This window comes from Bacillus rossius, chromosome 1 (assembly GCF_032445375.1).
Source record: "Bacillus rossius redtenbacheri isolate Brsri chromosome 1, Brsri_v3, whole genome shotgun sequence".
NCBI classification, from domain to species: Eukaryota; Metazoa; Arthropoda; class Insecta; order Phasmatodea; family Bacillidae; genus Bacillus; species Bacillus rossius.
The window spans coordinates 285,208,678-285,231,030 of record NC_086330.1 but is presented as its reverse complement, the minus strand read 5'-3'; the positions used below and the strand labels follow the sequence as shown (position 1 = coordinate 285,231,030).

Below are 22,353 nucleotides of genomic sequence, written 5' to 3'. Positions count from 1 at the left end.
TCATCACCGGCAAAGTCATAAAGGTCGGGCGCACACAGAATGAGGCACGACGTGACATTTAGTCTGATAGTAGATGACTTCAACTGTTTACTAACTGATCCTTTCCTGTGAAAGTTCTCTGCTGAGGTTTCCTCTAATGGCCCTGGATCAGAATTGGAGATGGACTCGTGGTGGAAGTGGTAGCTCCTAAGCTTGGAGCACACTCGGAGGAGTCCCCGCTCCGTTGACGAGTGGAAGTGTTGAGCTACTCAATGCTCGGGTACTAGCCTGCACATCTAGTAGAGGCGGATGTCCTCGGCTGGATCACGAGCAACTGGGTGACCGAGGGGTCCCAGGGATGTGATGGGTATGGGCCCGTGTCGGTACTCCTTGAAACCGCAGTGGGGGGCTTGCACTGTTGGTCACTTGGGGTATACGGTGGGATAGCGGCTGTTCGGTGGCTCCGAAGTTGGGATGGGTCTCCTCAACCTCTCGGCGTAGCTGTTCAGTTGTTAGAACCATACCGAGATTGGAAATGGCGTATCTATTTCCCGGTTCTCGGAACCCATGCCCTATTAGGTTCTCCGAAGTAGGACATGTAAAAGCTCCATCTCTCCTCTTCTGAGTTACACCTTCACGGTTCTGGCACTGAGGAGTATTGATACTGTATGCTTGTAGACTTAAATTCATGTGTTTACCTACAAGCATTGCACACAGAGTCACACATGGCCAAAAAACTGTCGCAATCGGACACGAGGCGACAACATCGAGTGACTGCTCCAACTTCATCGCGAGCAGACTGTCCGATAGCTGCGGTGTTCAGCGCATGCGCGAGTATAAAAACTTGCCAACAAGGGCATGCCGTAGTGTGTTTATAGATGACTGGTTAAAAACGGTTTACATTTTGTTTTAATTTGAGTCAATATTTACTTGTAAAGTATTTTAATTGATTTTTTTCTCATTATGGAGCTGGATGCACATGGAGTACTAAGTTAAGTACAGGTAAGACCTATTTTAGTAATCCATCTTTGAAGGATTATCAGGTTTCAATTTGATTTCAAGAATGTGGAGAGATATAACGAAACGGAAATACAATTTAATAAATTTTTTTACATTTGCCATTGCAGTTTTGCACTGATTATCATGGAAAAATATTCAAGATTGAAAAATAAGAAATAAAAATGAAAACACAATTTCACTGATGTCGATCATATGGACCCAACAATGAAAATAGGCAGGTATTACGGACAACTTAACGATGACAGCACTGAAGAACACAGTTTCCTAAGACAAAACAGTTGCGACGTAACGGGACAGTTGCGACGTATCGGGAACTGGCATCTATTCCCGTCATCAGGCACAAACCAAATGATGATGTGAATTAATGATTCATTTCATATTTTTCATTTTGCATTCTTGAATTTTTTCATCACAAACAGTGCAACACTGCATTGGCGCGTGTCAAAAAAAATTTGTATTAAATTAAAATTTCCCAATACATGAATAATTAAAATAACATCGTGTGTTGTGGCATCGCGTCATGTCTGATTATTGTGCGCGCAGCCGGACACACAGTTGTGCAGACCAGGGTTGTGGGGAGAAGTAACCGCCAGGATTCTCCTGGAAGCCACTGGAAACACAGTTGTGCAGACCAGGGTTGTGGGGAGAAGTAACCGCCAGCATTCTCCTGGAAGCCACTGGAAACACAGTTGTGCACCGGGGTTGTGGGGAGAAGTAACCGCCAGCATTCTCCTGGAAGCCACTGGAAACACAGTTGTGCAGACCGGGGTTGTGGGGAGAAGTAACCGCCAGAATTCTCCTGGAAGCCACTGGAAACACAGTTGTGCACCGGGGTTGTGGGCAGAAGCAACCGCCAGGATTCTCCTGGAAGCCACTGGAAACACAGTTGTGCACCGGGGTTGTGGGGAGAAGTAACCGCCAGCATTCTCCTCGAAGCCACTGGAAACACAGTTGTGCAGACCAGGGTTGTGGGGAGAAGCAACCGCCAGCATTCTCCTGGAAGCCACTGGAAACACAGTTGTGCAGACCGGGGTAATGGGGAGAAGTAACCGCCAGCATTCTCCTGGAAGCCACTGGAAACACAGTTGTGCACCGGGGTTGTGGGGAGAAGTAACCGCCAGCATTCTCCTGGAAGCCACTGGAAACACAGTTGTGCAGACCAGGGTTGTGGGGAGAAGCAACCGCCAGCATTCTCCTGGAAGCCACTGGAAACACAGTTGTGCAGACCAGGGTTGTGGGGAGAAGCAACCGCCAGCATTCTCCTGGAAGCCACTGGAAACACAGTTGTGCACCGGGGTTGTGGGGAGAAGTAACCGCCAGCATTCTCCTGGAAGCCACTGGAAACACAGTTGTGCACCGGGGTTGTGGGGAGAAGTAACCGCCAGCATTCTCCTGGAAGCCACTGGAAACACAGTTGTGCAGACCAGGGTTGTGGGGAGAAGTAACCGCCAGCATTCTCCTGGAAGCCACTGGAAACACAGTTGTGCAGACCAGGGTTGTGGGGAGAAGTAACCGCCAGGATTCTCCTGGAAGCCACTGGAAACACAGTTGTGCAGACCAGGGTTGTGGGGAGAAGTAACCGCCAGCATTCTCCTGGAAGCCACTGGAAACACAGTTGTGCAGACCGGGGTTGTGGGGAGAAGCAACCGCCAGCATTCTCCTGGAAGCCACTGGAAACACAGTTGTGCAGACCGGGGTTGTGGGGAGAAGCAACCGCCAGCATTCTCCTGGAAGCCACTGGAAACACAGTTGTGCACCGGGGTTTTGGGGAGAAGTAACCGCCAGCATTCTCCTGGAAGCCACTGGAAACACAGTTGTGCAGACCGGAGTTGTGGGGAGAAGTAACCGCCAGCATTCTCCTGGAAGCCACTGGAAACACAGTTGTGCACCGGGGTTGTGGGGAGAAGTAACCGCCAGCATTCTCCTGGAAGCCACTGGAAACACAGTTGTGCAGACCGGGGTTGTGGGGAGAAGCAACCGCCAGCATTCTCCTGGAAGCCACTGGAAACACAGTTGTGCACCGGGGTTGTGGGGAGAAGTAACCGCCAGCATTCTCCTGGAAGCCACTGGAAACACAGTTGTGCACCGGGGTTGTGGGGAGAAGTAACCGCCAGCATTCTCCTGGAAGCCACTGGAAACACAGTTGTGCAGACCGGGGTTGTGGGGAGAAGCAACCGCCAGCATTCTCCTGGAAGCCACTGGAAACACAGTTGTGCAGACCAGGGTTGTGGGGAGAAGTAACCGCCAGCATTCTCCTGGAAGCCACTGGAAACACAGTTGTGCACCGGGGTTGTGGGGAGAAGTAACCGCCAGCATTCTCCTGGAAGCCACTGGAAACACAGTTGTGCACCGGGGTTGTGGGCAGAAGCAACCGCCAGGATTCTCCTGGAAGCCACTGGAAACACAGTTGTGCAGACCGGGGTTGTGGGGAGAAGCAACCGCCAGCATTCTCCTGGAAGCCACTGGAAACACAGTTGTGCAGACCGGGGTTGTGAGGAGAAGCAACCGCCAGCATTCTTCTGGAAGCCACTGGAAACACAGTTGTGCACCGGGGTTGTGGGGAGAAGTAACCGCCAGCATTCTCCTGAAAGCCACTGGAAACACAGTTGTGCACCGGGGTTGTGGGGAGAAGTAACCGCCAGCATTCTCCTGGAAGCCACTGGAAACACAGTTGTGCAGACCGGGGTTGTGGGGAGAAGCAACCGCCAGCATTCTCCTGGAAGCCACTGGAAACACAGTTGTGCAGACCGGGGTTGTGGGGAGAAGCAACCGCCAGCATTCTCCTGGAAGCCACTGGAAACACAGTTGTGCACCGGGGTTGTGGGGAGAAGTAACCGCCAGCATTCTCCTGGAAGCCACTGGAAACACAGTTGTGCCCCGGGGTTGTGGGGAGAAGTAACCGCCAGCATTCTCCTGGAAGCCACTGGAAACACAGTTGTGCAGACCAGGGTTGTGGGGAGAAGTAACCGCCAGCATTCTCCTGGAAGCCACTGGAAACACAGTTGTGCAGACCAGGGTTGTGGGGAGAAGTAACCGCCAGGATTCTCCTGGAAGCCACTGGAAACACAGTTGTGCACCGGGGTTGTGGGGAGAAGTAACCGCCAGCATTCTCCTGGAAGCCACTGGAAACACAGTTGTGCAGACCGGGGTTGTGGGGAGAAGCAACCGCCAGCATTCTCCTGGAAGCCACTGGAAACACAGTTGTGCAGACCGGGGTTGTGGGGAGAAGTAACCGCCAGCATTCTCCTGGAAGCCACTGGAAACACAGTTGTGCACCGGGGTTGTGGGGAGAAGTAACCGCCAGCATTCTCCTGGAAGCCACTGGAAACACAGTTGTGCACCGGGGTTGTGGGCAGAAGCAACCGCCAGGATTATCCTGGAAGCCACTGGAAACACAGTTGTGCAGACCGGGGTTGTGGGGAGAAGCAACCGCCAGCATTCTCCTGGAAGCCACTGGAAACACAGTTGTGCAGACCGGGGTTGTGAGGAGAAGCAACCGCCAGCATTCTCCTGGAAGCCACTGGAAACACAGTTGTGCACCGGGGTTGTGGGGAGAAGTAACCGCCAGCATTCTCCTGGAAGCCACTGGAAACACAGTTGTGCACCGGGGTTGTGGGGAGAAGTAACCGCCAGCATTCTCCTGGAAGCCACTGGAAACACAGTTGTGCAGACCGGGGTTGTGGGGAGAAGCAACCGCCAGCATTCTCCTGGAAGCCACTGGAAACACAGTTGTGCAGACCGGGGTTGTGGGGAGAAGCAACCGCCAGCATTCTCCTGGAAGCCACTGGAAACACAGTTGTGCACCGGGGTTGTGGGGAGAAGTAACCGCCAGCATTCTCCTGGAAGCCACTGGAAACACAGTTGTGCACCGGGGTTGTGGGGAGAAGTAACCGCCAGCATTCTCCTGGAAGCCACTGGAAACACAGTTGTGCACCGGGGTTGTGGGGAGAAGCAACCGCCAGCATTCTCCTGGAAGCCACTGGAAACACAGTTGTGCAGACCGGGGTTGTGGGGAGAAGTAACCGCCAGCATTCTCCTGGAAGCCACTGGAAACACAGACCAGGAGTGGCTGATCCGCTAGCCTAGCGCATTATCACTGCGCGTCTCGTTCCGCAATATCGTATCGCTAGCTGCATGTATATTTTGTCGAAATGATTTCGACACCAGCTGTGTTAAAAAGAAACTGTAACATCGTCTTGATTTTCATGTTTCCCTCAGGAACCCGCCCACTTGTTTACACTCGAATCACGGCAGTTCAGCGCATCCTGGATGGCCCGGCCAAACACGGCAACGATGGCTTCTCTCGCCGGCGTTGTCAGTCTAACGAGCGGTCATGTTAGAAATGGCTGGCCATGTGTGTCGGTGTCGGAGAGACTCCTGGTTCGTGGGCGGGATGCTTGTAGTCATGGGAACAGCCTGGGCCGGTCCACGGGATCGATCCTCGGCGCCGGCCGTCACTGTAGCCATGGCAACCGCCTCCCGTCTTCTTCCCACCCCTCCACTTAGCCTAGCCGCCTCTCTGTCTCACTCGCGCGGTCATGGCTGCCCGTCGCCGAATGTCGGTCACTTCGTTTGCGGTCTCTCATTGCTACACTGTTGGAGAGTACAGTCAATTTAGGGACTTTCAACCAAGAATTCACTTGAAATAAACGAAGAATACTTTATAATTTCAGATAACTGGTATCTTCGCAGAAATTAAACTGCATATCAACTTCCGAATTATATTTTTAGTCATAACAAGTGTAAACGCACATGTGGAAGAAATACGTTTTTTTTAAACATGAGTCTTTTTGAGTGTTTTTATTACATACCAAAACTATTCTTGTGGATTCATTTTCAAAGTAAGCGAAATATGTATCCGTAAATTTAGGAAAATATCTGGATAATTTTTAACCAGCGTTCTTCGTAGATTTAAGTTGAAAATTTTCAACACTGTAGGAACTGAAATGATTTGCGGATTAATTTATCAATAGAAAATTAAAACTATTATACATTTGCGATTATTCTGCTATCGACTCTTGGTTTATCTGGATGACTCTCGGACAGTGGGTTACCCTCAGCCAAAGAAGTATCCAAAGTCTTGACAACTCTAGTAACCAATGAGCAGGAGAATTTTGACTTGAGACCTATAGGTCACTGAAACCGCGAATTGTTCCCGGTCCCTACTTACTTGCTTCCCGCAGACTGTAGTTAGAAACAGGGTTATTCCTGTTGATTGTCGACCGTCTGCAAGAGAAACCATTCAGGACGCGCTCGCTTCCGCACAGAACTGCTGTGATTCGTGTGCCGGGAGTGGGCGTGCACCTGGAAGAAACTCCACCAATCACGAAACACACACCTAATATCCAAAACCTTTTCGTAGGAAAAAAAAGTACCTCTAGGTATAATAAATGAAATGACGAAATCAGAATTGACCCTAAGCTCACCATTAATTTTTTAGGTAGTTAATGAATAAGCAATATTTTATTTAAGTGTAAGGTTATTTGCACGCAGAATAATGGGAGAAGATAATTTTTAAGTTTAGATTTTTTTGTTTAGACTTTTACACAATTGAAAACTGTAGGCATGGGACCGATCGGCTTGACTTTATGATGAAGTTTCCGTTTTTTTTTTGGGTAGGTTGACACTAGACATCGTAAAGTTAAAGTCAAAGACTCTGATTTACTATTTTGAAAGTTAAAGTCGTGTGGTCAGATTGCCGAGATAGTCGAAAATCAATCCTAGTCCAGCAGGAGATTTGTGTATTTTGTTTGGGGGGGGGGGGGGGTGCTTTATTTAAATTAATTGTGAAGGAAATTGTACTTGAAATATAACTGGGATATTATCGGCCGGAATTTAAATAACTACTCTCGTGAGGTTATAACACCGAAAGCAAACAGAAAAATTTCGTCTTCAAATTTGCAAAATTCATAGGATACTAATTATCCAAAGATCTTCATAAACTTACGGATGTCTTCGTATATATTCGGGTGCTTAGTTTACTTGCCTTGATCATTACTTTCAAGAATCATCATGCTTATTAAGAACTCGGATGATGCGGTTATTTGGAACTGCTAAAACTCTTCTTTTATTTAAGGTTGATTGGGCTTCGTCATCTTGCAATTCCAAATATTTTGATACCGCTTGCAATAAAGCATCCGATTGCTATTTTATTGTTTGAATTGCATATGTCTTAGCTTTGGCTACTTGTTGAAGTCACAACTTGTGAATTGGTGTGGATCATGATAGCTGTAGAATCCCGCTTGAAATAATTTTTTCCTCGTGGTGCTTACAGATTAGAGCCTGGTAGTAAATATGTGATTGCAACAAGGTATAGAAAGTTTGGAAGATATGAATTATAACCTGACATGCCAAAAATTGGGATAAATAATTTAAAATTATAATTAGAGCAAAAAGACGGAAAATCCAATCAGCATATCACGTGTAATTTATAGCAGTGCACATGAAAACTTCACTTTGTGTATTCATTAATAACTGGAGCCAGGAATACTTCACGGATAAATTTCACTTTCAGGCTGGACTGTACTTTTCTAAACATAATGAAGCTTTTTTTAGAGTGTTCATTGGTCAATAATAAAGGGCACATTTCCTTTGGTGGGTTACACGTGATTAAGTAACAACTTCTTCTCCGTGTTTTTAACTGGCTCAGGGTCTTCTGTGGCGTGTCATCGCGAACCAGATGCACATGTGCTTTAAGTCTACTTTGCTAAGCAATGAACCTGGGAAATAATCGTGGCTCTAGTAATAAGGATTTAAGTCATGGACCAAAACGTAAAGTCAGATGTCGATTGTTTTGAACTGTGTCAAGGCATTGAGATTCCTGTCTGGAGAACTGCTTAGCTGTTGGCAGCACTGCGCGCGCGCAGAACGCAGAAAAAGAGACGCCATTGTTCGCGGGCTGCTCCCGAAGAGATATTTTTACGTCGCTCCGGGCGTCAGCGAGTTGGTGAGGCACCAGTTAGAGATGTGCCGTGTGCGCGAATAGCAAGGTTAGGTAAAGCCTATACTACAGGTCTCCGTATAGTCAGACATTAAAAGGCAACCATGTTACGAAAAATGTATCCAAACAAGTAGGTTGGTTTTTTTTTTTTTTCCGAGGAGAGTAGGTTTTCGCATGTCTAGGTGATCGTAACTCAAATGAAAGGTTACGTGTGTTAGGTCAGCGTCATTAAAATAATCTCTAGGTTCGGCTCCACATACAATGTTGATTAATTTTATTTTTCGTCATTATGCTATTTAAGGGCCTTTCGGTATACGGCATTTGGTAGAAGTAATTTCGTCAGTGGAACGGAAGTCTGTTGGCACGGATATGCGTAAACACGGTGCTGCCATCTGTGGAAGTCTCAAAAATCTCGAAAAGATGGCGGACACGAATGGTTCATCCGTATATATTAACTTTCGTGAACATCGGGTGATTTACTAAGCGTATTGGTGTGCCAATCTAAATTTTATAATAGTAAAACTATCCTTAATACTTTGTTATAATTTGCAGTCATAACAAATAATAATGACAAACAAATAATAATTACAACTTAAATAATATTCATTAAAATTTTGACAATTATTAATTAAAATTGAAATTTAGAGATAACACATCGTTTGTCATACTGTAGAGACACAAGAAATTGTTAGGCTGCATAGATTCGACGCCATGTTGAATAAAATAATTTCGTGATGGAATTTTTACTGTTAAATCTTAATGTTGAATCAGCTCAATAAGTTTAAGGCTTGTTAGTATGAAGTATTTATAGGCTGATTTGTGCTTAGTATTATAATATGCGTTTAAATTTTTTTTTTGGGTTAATTTGCTTTTAATATATCCACTGGACTGCAATTGAAAAATACTTAAAACATAGCGCCGCGTTCGTAATGCTTTAGAGAACCAAAAAAATGTTAACTATATTTGAAGACATGTTTATTCCAACCCAATTTTCCTGGCTAATAAAATATAGGTATTTTTAAAGTTTTGATCATATCTTGTTATTAATATTCAAGTTTACAAAATGTATAGTTTTACTACCATAAAATTTACTTTGGCACAACAATAGGTACACTTAGTACTTCCCCCGAAGTTAGCGAAACTTATTATATACGGATGCATGTCGCCAGAGGTGGGTTCCCCCTCTCCCCATCTTGACGACTGCGGCCCGTGGCTAAAGCAGTTTCTGCATACATGCACATAGGATTTTCAACCAGTTAAATTTCCGTTTTGTAATGCGTGTATATTTCATTGCATTTATGGTGCGTACTATAATTTCACCCTCAACGCGCCTAAATAAGTATAACCTTAAAAACGCAGACAAATGATAATTCTGGTCTGTGGGAAATGTCACAGGTTCAGCGTTGAGGCATTTACATGTAACCCGTTCAGTACTCTGTTGTTCGGCTAGCCCTGAGAAATCAGTATTACCGTCTTGTTCAACAGGATTATAATTAGGTTTTAAAACGAATAATTTAATACCTTCAAATGAATACATTGCGTATATTTATGATGCTCGACATTATTTAAAAAAAAAAATCTACGTTAAATTTTGTGTCAGGAGTTTCGCATTTTATTGCTCGTTACCGACATTATATGTTTACATATCACTGGCGAGTACTGAAATACTAGCTCACGTTTAAAAAAAAAAATGTTTTAATATTTATTCTATCACAAATATTTTCAACATATATTCACTTAGAGTAATATAGTAGGTTTAAAAGTTCACGCAAGTTTCCGTAATCTTTATCACTTGCGCGCCTTTTTACGTCCATTATATTACACTAAGTGAATATCTGTTGAAAATAACAAACGAACAGAACAAACGCACGGGAGGTATTTTAAAAAATTAACCCTTAAATAAAAGTAATGACGAAAAAATGGAAACATTAACATGGTTTGTGAGACCGTGCACTAAGTCGCAACACAGAGTTTCTCTAACCCGACCATGATGTTTGCTCGAGCGGTGTTCGGAACGGCCTGACTCAGTTTCAGTGAATCCCAGGCTTCCCACCGCGGGCCTGTGGTACAGTGCTGCCAAGCACAACATTTGAAGAAGTAAAAATTCCGTTCATTTTGGCAACACATTAATTAGTACAGTAAGTTCCGTTGTCGGGCCGCCGAACAGCTTGCAGAGCGCCGGCCATTTGCAAAGCGCTCGAGATTTATTTATGAATACATTGAAGATCCACTTCGCTAATGTAGTCTCTAAAAATACACAAAAGAGTTTCTCGCGGATGTTCATAGTTATGATAATTCGTCACACAGTATTGCAAGTAGGTTAGATACGTGCAAGAAGCCTTTATCCGCAACAATCCACCAGATAATGATAAGGCTGGGTTCCCAATTAAAAAAACACAAGCGAGTACACAGCATGCCATGCGCACAAGTGGGCACAGTTTTTCAACATATAAATAAATAAGGGTTATATAAAAATTTCTAGTTAACCATTCTAACCTCAACGCATTTTTTATTTAAAATTTTTGATAGTGACTTATGTCATGACATTAATTAATTTTAAAGCAGGAATTACGCCAACAGTTCTCGAGTCCCGCCAAAATGGCTTCCTACTCAAACTGGCCATGCGTCCACAACAGAAATAAAATATATTATGTCCCGTCTATGCGCACGTCCCATGCAAACGATCGTCCTATGCGCTATTGTGAATCCATATAATAGGTTAGAAGATATTGCGGTCAAATCTTATGCGCACGACCTACTGTTACTGTTATTTATCAGTTGTGCACTCAACTTAATAGTCGCCGCTCTAAGTCCCGTAGAGACGCGTCTCCGACGATAAGACTGCGCGCCAGGCGTAGAGGCGAAGAGACGTGGGATGCGCGAGCTAGTGTTGCCGTTATCGTTCCCACAGCTACAGAGCTTGTGCTCTCGGCCAGGCAGCCCCTTCAAGTAACAGAAGGTCTAATAAACACTTTCCTCTTCTGGAAATTAATCAGGTCGTTATTTAAAGGCTTTTACACAATTAAAAACTTACAAAAAAAATTGTCTTTACAGTTTAACTTTACAATGGATACCACCATGTTGTTTCTTATGGAGCGCTACACGACAAACCCCGAAAAGTTAAAGTCAATAATGATTGACTTTACGGTACTCTGAACATTGAAAAGTTAAGTTATAGTCAGTGGTCAGTCTCACACACCGAGTTCATTTCATTTAATTTTTTTTTGTCATTTATTCCGATAGCTCTCTTGCATTTTATGTTTCGTCTCGGATTTTTTGAACAGATTTTTAGTATATATTATCGAAAAGCGGTAATATGTAACGCAAATGTTCATAACTATGGTCACTTACGTTACCTTTCACAAGCTCGCAAATAACGTTCAGTAAATAAATATTTCTCAAAGTTTTTTGACCCAAGAAACAAATGCAATCAACATATAGGAACATCCCTTAATTATAACTAATGACAAGATAATTAGATAACAAAGTAGACTTATGTGACACTAGAGTCTTAAGTTATTTATTTAGAAAAGATCTACCAAACATACGGTCTTTCACAAAAAGTAAATATCTTGTCTTAGCGAGGTTTCACTCCTGTAAGTTGGCAACACACCAGCTGGTCGCCATGCGTCGTCAGCGCGCGGTATCGCAGTGGCGGCGGTGACGTCACCCTCTGGAGGAAGCGGATGAAGGGAATTTGCCAGAGCGCGGAGCGGGGCGTGAGTCAGAGCCGCCGCTGCTGCGTGCAAGGCCCGAGCTGCGACCGTGTGTGAGCTCCGTGGCTGGGACCTGGAGGTTGACTGTTTCTGATTTCCCAAGGTTGAATTCAACAAGGTGGGAAAGCTTGTATTCCTTTACATGAACTCCGTGGTTGCGGCCAAGAATGTGGAATTCATTCGCTGCCTAGGCACTTGCTCGATCTAATCATCTCTTAATTACCACTGGCGCTTTCACTTGAGATCTTACGAACAAAGTTGAGACTGATCTACTTTCCTCGCTACTCGCGTGTCGTCGTGTTTAATTGCTAGCTGTCAGTCAAGATAAACAGTTGAAGGACAGAAATGTTGATAAAAAAAACGCTACTTTTATCTCATTTGGTTTAAAATCCAAATGTAATTATTAAAATTCAATTTAACTGCTACATAGTTCATCATCAGTTTATCTCGTGCATAGCGTCTTGTGTGTAATCAAATGACTTTCATTCACTCAAATAAATTCGAGCTTGCCAGTTATTAAAACTCCCCCCCCCCCCCCACCCCACCCCTCCAGTTTTATTTATTTAAGAAAAGTAACATTTTTGTGGCGGTAAGGGGCGTTTATTTATGCCCGAGCGAGGGCGACGCAGCGGTTAAACATAGGACTCGGTTTGGAATCCCACCCCGTTCATCCTGGTTTCTGGTTTCTGTTTTCCATCCTGTCCCGAAATAACTCCACACATCTTAGTTCCCCGACTTGTATTAACTGATTTGAACATTACAAATTCCTCTAAATTTCGCACAGGCTTATATCCAGTGGCGGGTGCAGGAGATGGATAAGGGGTAGGTATACTTTCCCCCTACCCCTCTTCCAGAAGCTGGAAAAATATTTGCAAAATATCATTGAAGGCAGTATCTATATTATTTTGGGTGATGCAAGGTGGGCTGTTGCAACGCCTGTTATTTCAACTTGGTGAGAAGCAACGTCACATACGGCTAATTCTGTAGACCCATATGTCAGCGTGTTGTGTCAGTAGCAGGGTAAGATTTTTTTTTTGAATGCGTGTACAGAGTAATATTTTTTTCCCCCCAAATCTCACTTTCCCTTCCCTATGTATATATACATACACACACATTCTGTATCCGGCACAGCAAACCTGCTGCTAGCTTATTGACAGGAAAACATCACACGTTGCCAATATGAAGATTAATGAATGCCAGTGCATCTGTCACGAGAGTCGTGCAGGAGCGAGGCCTGCTGAGTGACTGCTCCGAGGGCGCGTGGAAGGCACAGCCAGGCGGCACAGCTCGACATTCACACGGCTGCGGTGGCCTTGCGCTGGCTGGCGGACAGTGAAGCGCGCTGTGAGTAACAACATGCCTGACCGCGTGCTCGAGCTGGGGTCGTCACGGCATCTGTGACCCGCGCGACGGACCTGGGCCATTCACGTCTGCGGGGTCCTCCTGCGGGTTTCGCGGCCCTTCCACCACAAACTTGCAATTATAATAATTCTTTAAAACACGTTTATTAAAGCGAAACTTGATCTTGAATTGCGACGGTGGTTTTGCTAAATAAATTATACTCGGGCTAGTTTTATAAGTCCATCAGTAAAATTCGGTCGAAATAGCGTTATTATGTCTGGCAATAAAATCTTTGAAAGATTTTTAATACAAAATCATGGAAACTTGATAGAAATTGAAAGGATACTGGAAAATGCTGTAAAGTACATATTTAATTCTTCCTTTTTGTCTTTAGTGTTTTAATTTTTCATGGGAACTCGACGGGAAATTTAGTTAAAAAATAAAGAAAAAAGCAGGCGCGGGGCCCTGGAGCCTCTGCGGCGAAATAAAATTAACTATTAAATACATAATGTTTTGCTATTGCACACACTATAAATATAAGACAATCATAAACGCTTGCAGGTTCAGTTGAACACAGTTCAGAGATTTTAACAAATAAATTTTGTAAATAAACCCGAAAAAAAAAATAGAACGTTCTAAAAATATATCTTACATCTGCGACTCGATGGAAATAGAAAAAAAAATTCTAACCAGGAATTCTTTCCCGTCCGCCTCTTATGTCGCGGTGACGTCACGGATATGTCGACTGTTGTTGGTCCATTGCACCGCGCCCTGCACGTTGTTGCGACTCCAGCGTGCTGGTTGTCGGGTGGGATGGTCCTCGCCGTGTTGATTTTTAATTTTTTCGTCATTACTTTTCAACTCGATACCTCCCTTGCATTTCTTGTTCTGTTCACAGCTATTTTCATCATGTATTCACTTTGTGTAATATAGTGGATATAAAAGGTTGCGTAAACGTGGAGTCATAAAGCAACAACGTACACGACTCGCTCAGCAGCCAATGAAATGAAAGGTCGCTGTGACATAAACACGGCAATATACCCGCCCCGACAGTCCGCAAGAATTATATTATATTTTTAATTTTTACTTGTAGTCAGTGGCGTAGCCAGGATTTGTGTATGGGGGGTGTTAAGAAGCATTCGCCGGCCTCCCCCCCCCCGTATTAAAGCGGGGGGTCCGGGGGTCCTCCCCCGGGAAAATTTGGATTTTAAGGTGTAAAATAGTGCTATTTTAGCAGTTTTCGGTACTTAAATTTAAATATTGTAATAGTAAAAATTTTATTAATTTTAATATGAAATTTGTTTGAGTGATGAATAAGAAATTAATTAAAGATTTGGTGCTAAAGGGGGGGGGGGGGGGTTGAACACCTAAACCCCCCCCCCCCCTGGCTACGCCCCTGCTTGTAGCTACGCCCCTGCTTGTAGTACCGCACGATGGAAAGCAAAACGGAAACCTCACAGAACTAAACTTCAGAAATATTTACATACTTGGTAAATCTTTATGTTGAAAATCGTAATTTCGTTTTACGTTTGGGACACATTCATATTTTTAGTGTTACTTAAACGGTTTATTACGTTTATTTTTCATTTTTAGCATAGCTAATGAAACAATATGCTTGCTACTACAGGCCCCACGACAATGGGTGCCACTGAAACAAATCTCTGTTTATGCTGCTACTCCTAGCTTGTGGAAGCCACTGTAATAAACTTCCTTGCTATTGTATTGATGTGTTCTCATGGGGTTCTTGGCGCCTACCCTCGTTGCAGCAAATACCAGGACCGCTACTGCTGGATGGTCTGCCCAGACTGATAGTCCAGCTAGCACGTCACTGCCCTGGGTTACTGTATGGAGAATAATTATAAAAAGAAAATTTAGTGGTGTTACGTGAATAGTGGAAATTTGCATATAAATGAAATAATAATAATTGAAAAACATATGATTTTAATGGTTCTTAAATATTGGTGTGAAGTTACGTTTAAAAAGAGATTAATTGAGAACAACCAAGGTGTCAAATCTAGGTGTCCGAAATTAGATGCAAATGACGTCACTAGAACACGTTGAATATCCTGCCGGGTCTAGCTATACTTTGTCGGAGGCTTGAGGCTCTCTTCACAGGACCTCCAGGTGGTCTGCTGCTACACTGGAACTCTGGATGCTGTAATTCTGTAATTAGCGAACTACAGAAGGGCTGAGGTCGCCGGGTATCAGCTGAAGACTCGACATCCCTCTCGTCCTGGAAAGTCTGGTTTAATTCTGGATTGGTCTCACCAATCTTCGTGGTCGAATCTCAGCTGGCGCTGCCCTCAGATGTCTGGAACCACTACGAGACGAAAACGGGACCGACGCGGAAGTTGGCACTCGAAGTCGCCGATACTCCCTATCTAGGATTTATTTAATCCAGATACAATTCTATCAACTCGTAGAGAGGAGAATTCTAAGCAGGACACGATCGCGGATGACGCGAAATCTTCTATTTCTCGGGCGGCAACCAAGGCTTTGGTTCGCCCCAGCCCGAGAAACGTCTTCTTTCCGCAAGATGGCGATGGCGTCTCCCTTCTTCCTCCTTATATATATTTACTGGCAGTCCCTAGCAACCAAGGAGCTATCGATATCAGCAAACAGAATAAGCTGCATAGTGAAATAAAAACGTGGATGTTGGAGTGTAAAAGAATCGAACTAAGACCAAATGAATAAAGTTTCCAAGGAATAATTCTTAGAAGACCCTGAAGTTGAAAGTGTGTCGTCTATGGTAATAAGATGTGTCATATGTGTTATGCCTTGGTTGTCCTCTTTACAATCAAAACAATTAAATACATAATATTCGCTCATGGAATATACAATTAATATTACAATCATAATAAAAATAATAATATATAACTGTAAACAGTTGTACTGGTTACACTAACAGTGTAATAATTTTCCGTCCTTTATCTACATATCTGTAACTTGATTCCTTGTATCTAAAATATACTTAATCTCTCTTTATGAAATAGACGACTAAATGGTATATTATTACGCTCTTCAGCTATCAGTAGGAAATGAACAAAAGCCTGTAGAGCCTACACTGATTATGGCGCAATATATACTGCATTTTACGGACGCATTTGGTTTGAAATGATTTGCCGACAGCCATATTTGAGTTTGGTGTGTTAATTTTGTCGTGGTATTGTGACCCTACAGTGGTAACTCTGTCGTGCTGGAAAGATGTACAACGCCAAATCGGATTTTTTTCGTGTCGTGTCGTGTTGGTCTTGGCATTGTGACTCTAGCTTAAGCCTTCGTAATTATCATCACTTGCGCTACTTTATATAATATACCTGATGAAAATATTTGTGGCAAGATGAAATTTTAGAAATATCCCTTCAATAAAAGTTATGACAAAAATAAATCAACTAGACATGTGAGACTAAGCCTTGCATTAAAAAATTATCTCTACTAATATTATAAATGCGAAAGTGTGTTCGTCTGTTTGTACTTATTTCTCGCAGCAACGGAACAACGGATCGACATGAATTTTTTTCATGTAGATAGTTTATGACCCGGAAAGTGACATAAGACTACATATAATTATATTTCATCCCTAAAGGGAGTGAAAAAGGGGTAAATTCGGTTTTATAATAGAAAACCATAGGAGATAGGTCATAGACACACAAACATTGAGTTTATTTTATTTCTCTATGTTCGCCACACGGTCATATAGTATGATCTGTCAACTTCCTATCCTATCATTCTCCTTGGCGAAACCCACCCTCTTAGTGAAGCTTGCGGCTGCTAGCGAACTAAAGGCGCTTATAGCAGTTCAGTTTAGAACTTAATGAATAGATGGCGTTGCCTTGAATGAGTAACGCGCTATCGTTTGGTGCGTCCGTCACGTCTTGCCTAGGGGTTACCTGCCTTCCCACAAAATGAAGATGCATACTCATATTGGCGTCCCGGTTTTGCTGATGCGTAGCCTCGATGCACCGAGATTGTGCATGTCCCCCAGACTTGAAACTCGGCAGTAATGTTCCATATATGATGTGTTCAGCCCGGGCAGCGCCGGGTACTTCAGCTAGTAAATGAGTAAACGGGAGTTAATGTGGGCGGCGGCGGTAGAGCTCATGGTGCGCGTCGCTCGGATTCCCAGCGCCAGTGAAGCGGGCGTACAAACACCGACGAGCCTGCCATGCGAGTGAGCTAGTCTGTCGCGCGAGGGACGGACCATGAGACTGATACGACTGCAGCGCCGCGGCAGCCCTGGCGGCGGCTCCGGAACCTCGACCCCGCCGGCGACACGAGGTAACCCGAGTGGCACGCCCGAACATGCACGAACACAACCTAGGTCCGCCGCTCGCTCGTGCAACTGAAGGTGGCTTTACGATTGACAACCAAACAACTATAAACTTTACTTGTCGGGTCTAAGCTGGTGAGCACACGGTTAAGTAACAACGCGAATTTATGTATATGATTGAAATAGTGGTCGTTATTTCCAGTCAACGAGAACGGGCGAGAATGCAGCCGTGTTATATAAACGGTATTTTCGTATTTGTATGTAACATTTTTATGAAATGAGGCATTTAGAGACCGGAAAAATTCGCGATTTCAATGACCTGTAGGATAGACTCCATGATCCTCTATGAATGCGGGAAAATGACATCTGCTCATTGGCTACTGACTCGTGATACCTGTTAACTGGGACGCTAGTGATTCGATACTTATTTTCTTAAAGGTTTTTCATTGGCCGAGTGTCATTCAGATAAACTGTTGCCCAATCACTGATGCGGTAAAAAGGCAAACGTTTTTGGATTCTAGCCTATCGCGAAAGAAATCCACGAATTTTTCCGGTCTCTAGGCATTAGTTATGTACCTTTTTGAAATACCAGACATGTAGCGACGATTTCATCATGTAAGCTCGTAACGTAGAATGCGTACGCACATCGGAATTACAAATATTTAACTTTAATTTATAAATGCTAATATAATGTATTCCGAGCCAACATAAACTGGTCGTTCATTAAAAAAAAATATACGTATTCATAATTTTAGTTCATTTATGTAGACTCATTTACTAGCAAAAAGTAGGCCGGGTTTGTGAACTGCGCAAGGAACGTAATGTTGCCACAACGCAATACGTTATCAACCTTACAACTTGAAAATTTAAAACAGTATAAAACGAATTTCTTCCCAGGCCTTCTTTTGTTAATTGCTATCATAAAAACATACCTACGAAATTATCAATAATTTGATTTCAAAGTGTTAATTTCATTTTCTTTTTGAAATTATTATCAGGTGAAAAGTCATTTATATAATTAAAACAAATTCATGTTCATTCCCTTTGCGTTTTTTTACAGTTTTCTGAACACTCAACTTCAACTTCAGTCCGTAACGCAAGACATTGAAAGTTGAGCGATGGTTGCGTTGCAGTTTTGCTTCGTGCGTAGTTATAAACGAATATTTGAAAACGTTATTGAAACAATTTTTAGTCCTGCGTTTCAGTTGTAGTTTAGAAACGTTGTCTTAACCTGAAACACAGGAAAATAAACAATTCTTAGTTAAAAAAAACTAAGAGAATGATCAGCCAGAGCTATTTAAATGAAATTTAGTGCAAATTTCTTCTAAGTATCATATTTCTTGATATGATGACTATAATTAATTCCTTATTTTATACTCTTTTCGTACGATATTATGACTTGCTTTCCCAAAGTAAACATTTTCTCGCCAACAATACGTTCTACTGTGCTCAAATTGACGCTTCACGAAAAATATGAAATTTTAACTTTGCTGTTATTTCTTAATTTAACAGCTGATCCGAACCTGACTTGTCACGACTTTTACACGACAGTTGTAAACCCACCACCATTTTATGCATTGAGTCATATCTTAAAGACACGACTAATTCTTAGTTTTCAATCGTAAACCCAACTTTAGCAGTAAGAACAAAAAATGCAGGGCGTACTTTATAGTGTTAAGTATATTAATCAAGTGTAGTTTGTAAGTTGCTTGCTTGCTGCTTCTTTCCTCAGTTTCCAGGCGCTGCCGGAGGCCGGGTGGGCGGCGAGTGCAGCCTCCCGCCGCCAGGGGCGCCAGCGTCCCTGGTTACAAAAGCGAATCTAGCGGCCAAGTGCCCAACTCCCGCGTGGTGGACTCTTTCTTGCGGGAAGCCTACAACTCACATAGTTTCGGTTCCCTGCAAGAATTTCCGAAGATTCCCGAAGTTTTGCGTTTTGGTATTAACGCCACTTCAGCCGCTAAATCAGAAGTTTCCAATGAAAACAAGCATGTTGTGACTGACCTAACCTAACCTTACCCTTCGATTTTTTTAATTTCAATTTTTGAGAGTAATCCGAAGTTGCACGAACGTGGTAGGGAACCGAAACTACGTGAGTTGTAGGCTTCCGCTTTCCTGTCCACAGCAACTCTTCATCCCCACCATCCTGTCTCCTGCATTCTCCTGCTGTTAGTGCGTGCCTCTTGCACCCCGCGTGTGTGGGCTAAGGGATTTTCTTCTTTCTTATAATTTCTCGACATGATGATTATAATTAATTCCTTCTTTTCTACTCCTTTCGAACAATAGTATGCCTCAACGTAGTTTTAATCTAGATATAAGATAGGGGAGGTAGTCGTAGCTTCAATCGCTGCCATGGCTGGCCAATCCCCGCACAAGACACGCGGTGGATGCGACCGAACCTGTCCACTCACGGCTTATCCCAGCACGACTAGCCGCGCAGGCTTAGGCCCCTCCCTGACCCGGACCCCTCCTACCAATCACTTAGCTTTGGTTAGGTTAGGAAAAAAAATCCACAACCAACCTGCCATTTACTTTTGCAGAAGAAGAAAGAAACCGTATTGCATGCACGTGGTTATTTGGCCGCCTAACTCGGGTTCTGTGAATAGTAGGTTTCAACACTTTGTTAATGTTATGCATTATTTGTTTATAATTTGCTGCGGTCGGCAAGGGAGTGCTCTTCCGCACTAGACTTCTGGGCTTATGTACCATGATTCGCCAGAAAACAGCCACGTCATGTTATTTCTCCAATTACTCAATTAAATATAAATGAGTAAAAAAACCATACGTTATTTTATTTAGAACTATCTTGACACGAAACGTTTTTGATAAATACAGTGTCCACTCATGACTTCCAATGCATTAAATTTTATAAAACAAAAGTGTAATTAAAAGTAAAATTTAATCTGTAATACGCCCTTAAGAACCACACACATTGTCAAATTTTTCGCCTCCAACAATTTTTGGCGAAGAAGTTTGAGGAATTATATTGGATGCAATATTATAATGGCTTTTAATTTTCTCCATCGAATAAAGATGGTCAAATACCTCAAACATGTTTTAAATCCTGTCTCACAACTGAAAATTTTTAAAACTGAGTTAGTTCAAAGTTTTTAATTTCGATCTTATCAAATTAAAATAATGCATAGAGCTAGATGAAAAAATTTGAACTTATTATTTTTATCCATATCATAACTCTTAAACATCTAATTTTAAATCACATCAATACTTGTTGCATAATAAAATGATCTTCTGAAATCGTTAAAAGTTAGAAACTTACCAGTTGTTCTTTATAGATAAATTACTTTACGTTCGACATTCATATTAACTTTTATTTATTTATTTATTTTACCTTCATAAACATGGCATTCGTAACCTCTCGAATCTCCTACGTGTCCATCGCCATTTTGAAGATTCGTTGTGATGGGATTGTCCGCCATTTATGTTTTCGTCGAACATTTTTCGGAATGGCTGATTTTGTCAAAATTGAACCATATTTTAGAATCAGTCCTGTGTACAAAACATTTGATGTGATGGGTAGTAGAGTCGTCGAACTTTACAAGCGAACATGGTTGTCGTCACAACCCGGGTTGAAGCCACAGGTCCTTCAGCTACAGGAAGTTACTGGCAGTTGTTCCGGTCAGGAGCCAGCTGTAGAGGCACCGACCTCGATGGGTCGTACGACTTACGGTCCTGACACACTGTCAAGTATTTGTCTCCAACTATATTTGATGATAGAGTTGGAAGGTAGTGTTGGACGGAAAATAGCTTCCAATTTTCTCCATCAAATCAATTTGGACAGATAACCTTAAATATCTATATTTTAAATCATGCCACCGTATCAAAGTTTATTTTTGATCTGAGCTATCTCAATCTTTTAAAATTTAAGCTCATATTGAAATTAAAATAATAATAATACTTCACCGTGATGATGGAATTTTTAAATTTGCTATGCTATTATGCATTTAAATTTTTTTAAATGTATAAATTTAACTTAAAAATGATATTAGTTACTTAATAAAATAAATGTTCAGTAATTTTTTTAAAGTTATAAAAACATTTACTTTGAACGCATAACATTTTTAAGCATACGACAGTACATTATTTTATTTATTTCTATTTTATAAACTCTTAAAACGCCAGTGTGCTCTTCGCCATTTTAAATATTCGTTGTGATACGGAAACGGATGTAGGCTACGTATTTCCGTTTCCGATAGGCACGAGTTTGATTGGCTGATTGCATTAACATTCCACACATTTTATAGCCCGTGCTTTATGCAAAATATTTGATGGAAACTCAAGTCGTCCAACTTGTCAAACGAACATTGCTGTGCTAGGGACGGTTTCGGTGACGTCATAACCCTCCAGCTTTGACACAACGTATTGGAAGCAGTTGGAAGCGGGAGTTTGACAGTGTGACAGTGTGACAGTGTGACAGGGCCGTACGGCCCGCGACGTAACGGGCTCGGAAGCTCTCCCACGCGGTCCCAAGTCACTTTCTCGCCGCACCAATAAAGCCGCTCGAACCTGCTCGCGCGAGGGAAAGCGCGCTGGGAAGTTCTCACTGGCGCCGCGCCATGGACCTGGCGCTGGCTGCGACCCAGGTCTGTCCCACGGGCCGCTCGCTCCGCGCTCGTGCATCTCCGGCTTTTTTTAGGTTAGGTTAGGGTTAGGTTATGTTAGGTTTGGTTTGGTTCGGTTATGTTAGGTTAGGTGTTCTTTGAATCTTGGAATGGGAAAGATTGATTTAAAACTTTTGTTATGCACATACGCCATTTCGGGTTGTACCGTATGTCATAAAGAAACCTCAATAACCGGGGGGGGGGGGGGGGGGGGGGAGGGGACGCGAGCGAGACTTTTAGTTCTCGCTAGTCATTTGTAAACATCTAACCTCAGTAACGAGCAAATTCATGTGTTATCACGTTGCAAAAACACTTATAATGCGAAACTGGAACACTAAATTTAACGTATAATGCTTTAAAATAATATATACTAAAAGTACCTATATACTTCAGGGTAAAACGATGATAATTTCCCCCCTTTTTAAAACGTAGCTATGGGGGTTGTAAAAACGTAGTGGCAACTACCCGGAA

At 42.9% G+C, this 22,353-nt stretch overlaps 1 protein-coding gene across 5 annotated transcripts in view; it reads left to right on the top strand.

Annotated features, from left to right (window-relative positions):
• LOC134527681 (uncharacterized) overlaps positions 1-22,353 on the top strand; it is a 256,176-nt gene that overhangs the window by 174,212 nt on the left and 59,611 nt on the right. The window contains exon 2 of one of the 5 annotated variants that reach the window (XM_063360581.1): positions 17,123-17,274. The exons of 3 other annotated variants lie outside the window; for them this stretch is intronic. In XM_063360581.1, coding sequence (XP_063216651.1) covers positions 17,199-17,274 — 76 coding nt within the window. In that variant the 5' untranslated portion in view covers positions 17,123-17,198. Of the gene's footprint in view, positions 1-17,091; positions 17,275-22,353 lie in introns of all 5 variants that reach the window. One more of the 5 variants, XM_063360582.1, reaches the window with a different exon arrangement.